Consider the following 11,543-nt stretch of genomic DNA (forward strand, 5'->3'; position numbering starts at 1 on the left):
GTACACACACACATACACACACACACGCGTGCGTGCGCATGCACTTGAATGTACTGTGTGTATATGCTGGCAACTACCAGTAATCCTATTGTGTATACTGTGTTTGCTATTCTAGCCTGGTGCAGGCCAATCCTGAGTTGACCATGGACTGCATCATCCACATGAGCCAGACCATCACTCCGTCCCAGAGGGCCAAGATTTCCCACCTGCTGGCCACGATGGACGGCACGGCCCCCAGTTAAACTCCAGGTCTGAGCTGAGCTGCCTGACGCCTTACACAAGACATCTATGTAGTTGTCCCATACGAGAGAGACTAGAGAAGTAGACATGTGGACCCTTTCTGTTGTAATCAGGTGAGCCAATAAAGCTAAGACTAAAGCTTGTCTTATTCTCAGGGTTAGGGCTAGTTAGTGCTACTCACACACTGTAACCAGGCACAGCAGAGATTCACCCTGCCACTGCACAGGTACTACATGCTGTGATTGGACATGTTTAGGATGTTCCAAGCAGGCCTGGGTTCAAATACTATCTCAGATCATTTCAAATACTGTATTTAAGCTTGCCTGTTCCAATGGAACCAATATAAAATGATCAAAGGTACAAACCACACCCACCTGACACTACAGGCAGGCAAAAGAAATGGTCTGGTTCCATGTAGCGGTTGACATTGCTGTGATCAGAGGGAACCGCCACTACTCACTGGCATTTCAAATGCACATTATCAATAGGATGGGGAAACCCATATATTTAAAAAATGTAACATTCATTGAATAGATTGAACCATTGGCCTTTTTGTCAGTATTCTAATAAAGATTCTCATTGCTATCCTTTGAATGTACGGCATACTGTACTAATTAAACCAAAGGTTAGTTTTTAGGTCAGTGTCGTCTTTAAAAGCCTAACTATGTGCAATTTGAAAGTCAGGTAAAAGCTTTTTTTGTACTTAACGTTACCACCCGGTGTTTATTCTTGTACCCTTGAATTTCTTTCTTTTATTATTGGTGTTTGACTGAATTAGAAATACACCTGTGTTTTTCCTGAGTGATTTCATTTGTATTTTTTTGTTGTCAATTGCTAAGTTTCCATCCAATTGGCGACAGATTTTCATGCTAATATTCTAAAATTAGCATAAAAACAATATGTGCATTTTCCCACCAGAGATGTGTTTCCATCAAATTGACTTGGTGCGGATAAAAGGCTGTGTGTGATGAGGTATGCACAAAAAAATGACTTTTGCTGTTAAATTCCCATTTCCCGAATTTAAATTTTAAAAAAATTAAAATGGGTTTCCGTCGGATTTTCAACTTTACTGATGTTTTTTTAATTTATATATAGCGAATGTGCTCATTCAGGTCGAATCATTTGCATGCTAGCCAACAACTCTCAGATATACAGTGCATGTAGGCTACCTACATGATGAGATTATCATGGACAAAAGAGTGAGATCATTTTGATTTGTCAAACAGCAGCCAAGCTTTGATCATCATGTCACCAGAATAAGACCCTCAATATTTATTGGAAAGGAGCATCAAGCTCATCACCGTGCACTTTAACCACCCTGTGAAGTTCATCATCATTCATCTGTAGCCTAATTAACTGCATGCTTTCCCAACCAGTCTAGTGGGAGGACCACACAACATGTCATCGCGTGACTCCAAGTTTACTTTGATATGATGGTTATTATAGCAATATTTTCGCATAAAGGCATTTTCACCGCCATTTCTCACATAATACATTTTACAGACACAAAAATAACCCACCTGATAATAACCCACCTTATAATAACCCACCTGATAATAACCCACCTTATAATAACCCACCTTATAATAACCCCGTATTTTGTTTTGTCGACATTTGTGAAGTTTACCTACAGATTTGCATCGGGCCTTTTGTCACCTTTCTTATCCAACATGTACTTTACTCGCATAAAAAGGTTGGATGGAAACCTGGTTATTGATGGTGTATACATGGTGTGTAGTCTGGCTGAACAATCTAAATGCCACTAGATAAATTCACACCCATAGTACTTGTATGGTGCTCATTTGGAACAAATGGACACCTAAAGAAGATGATGATTCATGCTATCTTTTTGTATGTGATATGAATACGTGTACATGTTTTCATTGTGTTTAATAGAATCCTGATTGTTTCTTAAACTCAGGTGAACAGGGGCAGACAACGATGCAATGGATAAATGTTGCCTTCAACAAAATATCAGATATCCATTTGAAATTGTGTTAATAATATATATAAAATATCTGCTATTTTGTGTACGTAACCCTAATAAGAGATAAAGTAAATAAATGTAATGAATCTATTTTCAGCACAAAACTGAAACTGATTTACCCATTGTGATTTTATTGTTTTTCTGTCATTTTAAAGTACATGTAGCCTGACAGTCATAAAAAAATCACTTCAATGATGAATTCAGAATTTGACTAATTTTAGCATATTTTCCAATGCTGACCTGTTTTGGAATGTATGGGTAAATACTGTTTAAGAAACGAAAGCTTTTCTGTGGAGATAGAAGGGATTTGAAACATACAAATATATACAGTAAACCGTGTTTGATAAATTCCTCCCTTTCTCCAATATAAATAAAACATCACAGTAATACTTCCTAAGATGATACAGACAACAGATAAAGAACAGGGAACTTAGCAGTATCATGGTAAGGCTTACAAACACAGGAATGCCAATGGTACAATAACTAGCAGATGGTAAGTTAGTAGTTGGTGTACTACAGGGTAGCACAGCTTCTTGAGTCTTTGCTTGGCAAAGCTCCACCAGAGATGTCCGTATATTTTTGTCAATTTTCTCCTAATTTGAGTTTCCCTCTTATCCGCCATTGGTTACTCCTCTTGCTTACAGTACACAGTACCTTCGGAAAGTATTCCAACCCCTTGACTTTTTCTACATTTTGTTACGTTATAGCCTAATTCTAAAATGTATTAAATATATATATTTTTTCAACAATCTACACTCAATACCCCATAATGACAAAGCGAAAACAGATTTTTTTGCAAATGTATAGAAAAACAAAAACAGAAATACCTTATTTACATAAGTATTAAGACCTTTTGATATAAGACTTGAAATTGAGCTCAGGTGCATCCTGTTTCCATGAATCATCCTTGAGATTCCACCTGTGGTAAATTCAATTGATTGGACATGATTTGGAAAGGCACACACCTGTCTGTATAAGGTCCCACTGTTGACAGTGCATGTCAGAGCCAAAAACAAGCCATGAGGTCGAAGGAATTGTCCGTAGAGCTCCGAGACAGGATAGTGTCGAGGCACAGAACTGGAGAAGGGTACCAGAACATGTCTGCAGCATTGAAGATCCCCAAGAACACAGTGGCCTCCATCATTCTTAAATGGAAGAAGTTTGGAACCACCAAGATTATTCCTAGAGCTGGCCGCCCGCCTAATCTGAGCAATCGGGGGAGAAGGGCCTTGGTCAGGGAGGTGACCAAGAACCCAATAGTCACTCTGACAGAGCTCTAGAGTTCCTCTGTGGAGATGGGGAGAACCTTCCAGAAGGACAACCATCTCTGCAAGACTCCACCAATCAGGCCTTTATGGTAGAGTGGCCAGACGGAAGCCACTTCTCAGTGAAATGGCACATGACAGCCCGCTTGGAGTTTACCAAAAGGCACCTAAAGACTCTCAACAAGATTGTCTGGTCTGATGAAACCAAGATTGGCCTGAATGCCAAGCGTCACGTCTGGAGGAAACCTGGCACCATCCCTACGGTGAAGCATGGTGGTGGCAGAATCATGCTGTGGGGATATTTTTCAGCGGCAGGGACTGGGAGACTTGTCAGGATCGAGGGAAAGATGAACGGAGCAAAGTACAGAGAAATCCATGATGAAAACCTGCTCCAGAGCGCTCAGGACCTCAGACTGGGGTGAAGGTTCACCTTCCAACATGACAATGACCCTAAGCACACAACCAAGACAATGCAGGAGTGGCTTCGGGGCAAGTCTCTGAATGTCCTTGAGTGGCCCAGCCAGAGCCTGGACTTGAACCCGATCTAACCTCTCTGGAGAGACCTGAAAAGAGCTCTGCAGCGACGCTCCCCATCCAACCTGACAGAGCTTGAGAGGATCTGCAGAGAAGAATGGGAGAAACTCCCCAAATACAGGTGTGCCAAGCTTGTGGCGTCATACCAAGAAGAATCGAGGCTGTCATCGCTGCCAAAGGTGCTTCAACAAAGTCCTGAGTAAAAGGTCTGAGTACTTATGTAAATGTGATATTTCCATTTATTTATTCTTTTAATTAACAACATTTTCCCAAAACCTGTTTTTGTTTTGTCATTATGGGGTATTGTGCGTAGACTGATTTAATCAATTTAAGAATAAGGCTGTAACGTAACAAATTGTGGAAAAAGTCAAGGGGTCTGAATACTTTCCGAAGACCCTGTCTGTATGTGTGTGGTTTTAAAATTATTTTGATCAAATCAGTCTCCAAATGGACCTCTTTCTCCCATCTGAAGTAGTGGCTTGGGGACGGCAACACAAGTTGCACTGTCATTGTGGACAGAGAAAACCAATGAGGGTTCACGCTTTTCAGTCAAAGAAGATGTGGGGGGGTTTTTGGTGCCAGTAGTGGGATTGACAAGTAGAGCCTCTGTGCAAAACAAAAGAAGGTATTTTGATTCTGTTGGTGATGCATCACTACAGCTCTTGTCTTTGACTTCCACTCTGTGGTGGGGATGTTTTCATTAAAGCAGGGCGGTGATGGGCTTGCTGTTGCCTGGCGTGCCCATGTACTGGGAGGAGAGGGTGTCCAGGGTGGCGTATGAGGTGAACAGGCCCGTCGCCTGCAGGTCTGAGAAGGGCATGCTACCTCCACTGGAGACAGGAGGGAGGCTGCCGGTCATGGCACCCAGGTCACAGTCAGACAAACGCAGGGGAGAGTTACTGAAGGTGCCCAACGCTTCCAGGTTAAAGCTGTCGTCTTTCATCTCCTCCCACAGGTTACCTGAGGACAGAAGAAACTAATTTTGTCACGTCAATGGTCATCACTGCTTCTAAGAGACAAGAAAATGGCCAACTCCAGTGCAAAGTAACATTGGTTTGAGGATTGTTCAATTAGTATATCATGTTGTGACTAGGTGCTATAGCTACCCACCTTGTAGAGCGAAGTCCATGATGCTGGGGTCCAGTGCGTCCACCTCTGCGTTGACGTCACCGTGGAGACTGTAGAAGTCATGAGGCTGCTTGCCGGGATGCTCGGTGGCAAGAGGGCTGTGGGAGAGGTCAGGAACGGTGTGGAGGGGGGTGTCTGGGCGGGGGATACCGAGGCCAGCCTGGCCTGGGCATTGGCCTGGAGCTGGGCATGAAGCTGGTGGTGCATGGGCAGGCACTGCAGGGACAGGGTGACCACGGGCTGGGGCTGCATCTGGCCTGGGACAGACAGGGTTAGGCCGGACGGACAGCTTGGGAGACGGGTCATCCCGGGGTCCATGGGCTTTCGTCTGCAGCTCTCTGGCCGGTCCGTGATCAGCTTGTCCAACTCATCTGACAGAGAGGGAAAAACAGGGCAGTTTAGCAGCTGATGACAGACTGATGACTGTCCATTTAAAACAAAAAACTTAGCAGAGTCTAAGCATATTAGTGTCAATTGGAACATAGCCAACTGTACTGTAGCCGTGACAGTTGCCACATAGACATATAAAACTGAGGAGTAATAATCATCTTCATTGGTGGAGGGTCATGTCCTTCATTGATGGGCCGTGTTCAGTAGAGCACACACAATTTTTCAAAAACATTTTGCAAAGGAAAACAAAAATGAGTTCAGGTTGTTCCTCCCTGTTTCAGTCCCTTTTCCTCTATTTTGTGCCTATTGAACAGGATCCAGGTTGTGTGTGAATAGACCTCAGTCAGCCCTGTGGTCTCACCTGGGTTGGCCATGCTGCGACGGATGGCTGGCAGGTCCTTGCGCTTCCACTTCTGCATCTCCTCTTCCATCTTGTCGATCTTGGCCGGGTTCAGGGCCCAGAGGCAACCCTTACGCGAGGAGCCGCTCATCTTGTTCTCCACCTTCTCAAAGCACTTGTTTAGGGACAGGTTGTGTCGGACTGAGTTCTTCCATCCGTCTGGTGCTGTCTATAGGGAAAACAACCCCAAGGAGAGGAAGGAGACATTTAAACGACTTACTAAACACAATGCTAACTTCCATGCAACATATCTGCTTCCCCAATCACTATTGAATATTAGGCCAGTTTTCTGGACCCGGTCCTAGACTAAAAAGCATGTTCAATGGTGATTCTTCATTCATGCTTTTTATTCCAGGGTTAGGCTTAAACTGGGTCCGAGAAACCAGCCCTTAGAGGATCTGCTCAAGTCTTACCTTAAAGTAGGGGAAATGCTCCTTCATAAAGCTGTAGATCTCGCTGACGGGGAGACTGCCCGTCTTGCTGTTCTTCAGAGCCATAGCGATCAAACAGCTGAGGATGGACCAAAGTAGAAAGACAATATTACCATTTAGTTATAAATATAGGAAGTAAATACATGTCATATGGTTGATAATTAGACCAGGGTCTTGTTCATTAGGCACCAATGGGAAGAAAATGGACTTAAATGGGGAACTACCTGAACTTGTCATTTTCCTTTGTGTGCCCTAGTGAACATGACCCAGGCAATACAATACTACTGTAATGCCCCTTGGCCCAGGGGAGGCTTACCTGTAGGAGTAGATGGGCTTGGGGAAAGACTTGGGCTGTAGGTCCTGGTTTTGTGGAGCCAGGCGCGGCTGTGTGAACAGGTTTTGGTTGTTGAAGGAGACATTGCTGTAGAACCCAGCAGGAGAACACTGAGAGAAAATGAGAGAACAATCTAGAATATTTGTAATGTATATTATTTATTTTAAATAAAAATAGTGTTTTAATTAATGCCATATAAACATCAAACCCTTAATCAGCAGTAGGCCGTAAACGAATAGAATAATCTCTAACACTACATTAAGTTGCTCATATACCCATGTAGTAACACTGTAATTACGCTAACATTACTGTATTAATAGGTTGTTACATTGTCATTTACTAAATACTCTTTACAATACTATGTAATTATATGTAACAATTAATTTCTAATTCACAAACTGTATCCACAGCCCAGCTGTAGTAGGGATGACATAGTTACCTGCTGGCTAGCCTGGGTCAGAGTGAAAACTTGTTGGGCTGTAGGTTGGTAGGCAGAGGCAGGGCATTGGTACCCTGGTGAGGGCTGCCCATTCATGGAGAATGGAGACATCTGTGGAATAGACCCAGGGCAACTTTAGTATATTTACTATATGATTTCATTTAGCTAGAGAATAAGCACTGATTAATAAAACTGTTTGGATAAATCATATATGTATTTTTTAATGTCAGGATGCATAAGTTACATTTCCACTGTGGGGAGTGATGACGTTAATTCCCAGGGGGCTGTGCTGCATGTTGCTCTGTAGGTGGATCATGGCTCCCTGTCCCCCTGCCATGGTCATGTTGTTCAGCTGAGCTGTGAGGAAGGAAGCAGTACAAAATCCAGGTCTGTCTTCAATCTCCACACATCGGCCCTGTTCCAATACTTTAGAAATGCATCCTATTTCAAGGTAAGCAAATGTGATTGGATAGGGCTGAGCAAGACTACCCTATTACTTTTACCAATTTAAGTATTCTGATACATGATTGTGCTTCAAGGAAGATAAGAAGGAAGGATGCATTTGTAAAGCATTAAGACAGGGTCCATGGCCCTATCAAGTATCAGTGTAGGCCCAAGTCTATATCCCCTTATACTGCACTTTAATCATTCTATTGGTCTTGCCAGTCTCATTAGCCAGGTTGGCAGTTATGCTTCCAACTGTAATCATTTTGATCAATTTGTCCTCTTCAGCATCAGAGCCCAGAAGCACTCCTGAACTATCCAATCAGAGCGTGTGTGTGGATTTGAAATGGTGCAGGCTCCCCCAATTGGCGTGTGTGTGTGTTTTTGTGTGTCTCACCTGTCTGCTGCTCAAGAAGGCTGCCCCCCTGCCCCTGGGAAGGCCCGTTGAAGTCTCCTCCGCCACCACCGCGACCATCGGCCATCTGCTGCAGCCGAGGAACATCTACAGATGTGAGCCATGACAGAGACTGCAGTTCCCCAGGGAGATCCTCTTGAAGCTGGGAGGGGTCTGTGGTCAGAAGTCTGCAGGGACGGGACACAAGCAACACAACCACTCAGATACACAGCCTAGCATACAACTGTAGGATATATCCAGACCTGGATTCAAATACTAGTTGAAATCATTATTGCCATGGAAGCAAAAAAATAATAATCCCAAAAGTACAAACCCCAAAACAAATGTGTAAGTAGCCACTTCATAAATAGTATTCATACTATTCAGGTCTGGTTATATCTAGGGCAAATATACAGGACACTGACTGAATAGACATGTATTCCATTAAACCTAAAGTAATGCATCCAACATTGGTTTTGGAGAAGTGAAAATGAATCATAATCCAGGAGTATAATCTTATCTGGGATTTACCACAAGTATATTATAGAGTGCTATTTGATTAGCTAATTACTGTAATAGTAACATTATGGATAAAAAGCCAACATTCTCGTTATTATTAATCCCTCTTCAGTAACTTGCTTATGACCTTCCTCATCAACAATTTTAATGTTCTCATATACTTCCTGAGTTTTGGGAAATACAAATAAAAATAAGTGATCACTAGATTTGCAACATAACCACCAACAATGATGATCAAGTTGTGTCAACAATGAATTCCCATACCTGTGTACAATATTTGTTAAGATTTACTGCTTAATTTGTGCTTAATCGGGGCATGGGGTGCCAATCAGCTTTTGCTCATTATTTCTTTTAGACAGGAGGGCTCTGCAGGGAGAAAAGAGAAGAATCCTCTCCAGTCGTCTCTCCACGCACTTACTGTAGAATAGTTCAGTAATTGGGGTCGCTATGACGACACTCACTATTCAGTTACTTTGTGGGTCTGGAGACTGTAGGATCCCCCGATCCCCACCCCACCCCAACTGCAAACAAAATCACCCCTACATCAGGTGACTACAATCTCCCTCTACCCATTGGCTGAATCATAAGTAAACAGCGCATGAGATCATTTGAAAATATGGGAGAGCGGCACATGTCGCTCTGCAACAGTTGGCCTTGTCTATTGAAAAATTATCACCTATTGTGTCCCAAACGACAAATCTGTCCAGTGGCACGTGGCCCTATTGTTTCCACCCAGACCCTTCCTTGATTGTCTCTGCCGTTTTTTTAACGTTTTTTTTTTACCAGCCCCTGCATTAATCTGTTGGAATGACAGTCCTCACACAAGAGGGACAAATAGGATGCCATCTGCTTCCCTGTCCCTCTCCTCACACTGTCCCCCCTCCTCCACCCAGAAGGGCAGTAGACAGGGCCCTGGGGGACTGAGGGAGGAGGGTGGGGTTGATGGAGGTCAGCCCACACTGCTCACTCAGCCTGTCACCTGAATAAATGACATTTCATCCAGAGCTTTGCCTTGGCACAAGGCTTTGGACACCTTGACTGCATGTGCTAGTAAAGGCTTGTGAATAACCGTCTCTTTCAAAGCAGAGTGACAGACGCTCCTGTGAAACTGTACACCACAGGCACCACCACAGACACCTATTTCTACTTGAGCTTTGTAGTATGAGCTCCCTCTACCCCCCAAAAAGACACATGCACACATGCCTACATACATGCACACACACATGCGTGTTCTCTCTCTTTAAAAAAACACACACACAAAAAAAAAGACAAATATATGCCTCACCAGCTGTAACCCTGAGTTAAGGCTTAATCCAAATAGGTAAAACACATTTTAGAGAGCACTAGTTCCAATGGAAGCATATAACAACAAGATGACTATTTTGGCCTTAAGGGATGTTCAACTCAATACAACCTAACATGATTTGTCATTTACCTTGGCTGTAGTCGGATGCCCAAGACAGTTCTTTGGATATGTATTTTGTTTCTTTTACTTAGGTATTTGATAGTCATTGTATTTTGTCAGTATTAACATAGGGTCCCATTCATTCTGAAATATGTCTAAATAACCTTACAAACAAACCAATCCAACTCATATTACAGCAGTATCCTTTCCTGAAGGACATGTCTGAACTTTCTTGGGGTTCAATCCACTTTTGAATATTGTTATTGAGTTGCATCAAAGCAAAATCTGGAAGTGGATTAGGCCTATAACATGATAACGTGACTTTTCAAAAATCTAATGTAGACACGACCTTCAGAAAGGGTACATTTGTAATATAGGATTTGGGTATTTGTATGGTGTTTTGGCCAAATTTTCTAAATGAATGAGGAATTTACTACAGCAAAGGTACAAAAATCAGGTTAGGTTGTATTTGTGAACATGAATATCCCTTCAACGATTAGTGGGATTTGATCAAAACATTACAACTTGATTGTAAACAGTTATAGCCTATATAACACAATTGATATGTAAAACACATTCTTAATGCTTTTTAATTTTTTCCTGAAAATCTGAAAAGCATCTCTAGGCCTAAGCCAATCACCCTAAATATTTTTACAGCCATTAGGATGCCTCTTCCCTATACACCCCCACTTAACCCACAATAAAGAGCATGTTCAACGAGGCACGGCATGCTGGTCTATAGTGTCCCCCGTCTAGCACAAGTCGCACAAGCTTTCCCAGAGGTTCAATACTACACAGACCCCACTCCCACCTCCTAATTGAGAGCCACTTCTCCTCGCTAGTGACCCGGAGAGCCCCATCTCCCCCTTGGAGCCGGCGGGCCAAGAGGCTGAGTCTCACTGTGTGCCGGCAGCGGGAGTGTAAACAGAGCTGATGGTTTCTGACAGATCCATTCAGACAAAATCATTTATTCTTAGGTAGTGGGTTTTTTTCTCCCCTTTTTCATACACCACCTCCCTTCACTGAAAGAGCTGTCCCTCTACCGTTGGATTAAAACTACAGTATACGGAGTTTTTGGAAAATATATATTGGAGTTATCCTTATACCTAAACCTTTTGAATCATATTTGCCTTTTTTTTTTGTTAAGTGGAGCCAACTTTACAGAGATACAACTTTGATCAAAAAGCGTATCATTGCAATTCACAAATCCAGTCTTACCTGTAATCTTGTGGAGAGGGATGATGACCTGAATTTTCTAGAACTCCTGACATCCTGGATGCAATTCCACTTTCTATCATTTCCTGGGATATTTGATAATGCTGAAACAAGGAAAAAGTCCCTCTGCATAAGACATCTAGGCTTCAATACTTGATGTCATTTAGGTTTAAACCTATTTCTTTTTTTAAACTGTCCAAACAATTTGAATTTTGTTTCCTTGTTTTGTCTACTCATTATATAGGCTATGATTATGACCTTTAGATAAATAAAATATTAGCACATCAAACAGACTACTTATGGAGGAAAATAAGTATTTATATTATGTATGATATAGTATTATGTACTACATTAATCATATAGGCTACAATGAATGCACTATTTTTTTAAATCTGAATCTGATTATGATCAGTTAATA

General features: G+C 42.3%; 2 protein-coding genes across 4 annotated transcripts in view; one reads left to right on the forward strand and one right to left on the reverse strand.

Annotated features, from left to right (window-relative positions):
* The window catches only part of LOC115111329 (acetyl-CoA carboxylase 2-like), a 54,738-nt gene extending 46,646 nt beyond the window's left edge, over positions 1–8,092 (forward strand). For 2 of the 3 annotated variants that reach the window (XM_029637262.2, XM_029637263.2), the window contains one exon: positions 116–2,426. In XM_029637262.2, coding sequence (XP_029493122.2) covers positions 116–242 — 127 coding nt within the window. In that variant the 3' untranslated portion in view covers positions 243–2,426. Of the gene's footprint in view, positions 1–115; positions 2,427–7,455; positions 7,536–8,008 lie in introns of those variants that run through there. The other variant, XR_003860797.2, reaches the window with a different exon arrangement.
* LOC115111331 (forkhead box protein N4-like) lies at positions 2,345–11,226 on the reverse strand. The gene is given in 10 exon segments (XM_029637265.2): positions 2,345–4,986; positions 5,137–5,280; positions 5,283–5,525; positions 5,906–6,113; positions 6,358–6,454; positions 6,692–6,819; positions 7,149–7,259; positions 7,393–7,505; positions 7,990–8,174; positions 11,129–11,226. Coding segments are annotated over 10 exon segments (1,569 nt in total). The 5' UTR covers positions 11,209–11,226; the 3' UTR covers positions 2,345–4,726.
* Positions 11,227–11,543: the final 317 nt, after the last annotated feature.

Source organism: Oncorhynchus nerka, linkage group LG27 (genome assembly GCF_034236695.1).
Source record: "Oncorhynchus nerka isolate Pitt River linkage group LG27, Oner_Uvic_2.0, whole genome shotgun sequence".
Classification (NCBI taxonomy): Eukaryota; Metazoa; Chordata; class Actinopteri; order Salmoniformes; family Salmonidae; genus Oncorhynchus; species Oncorhynchus nerka.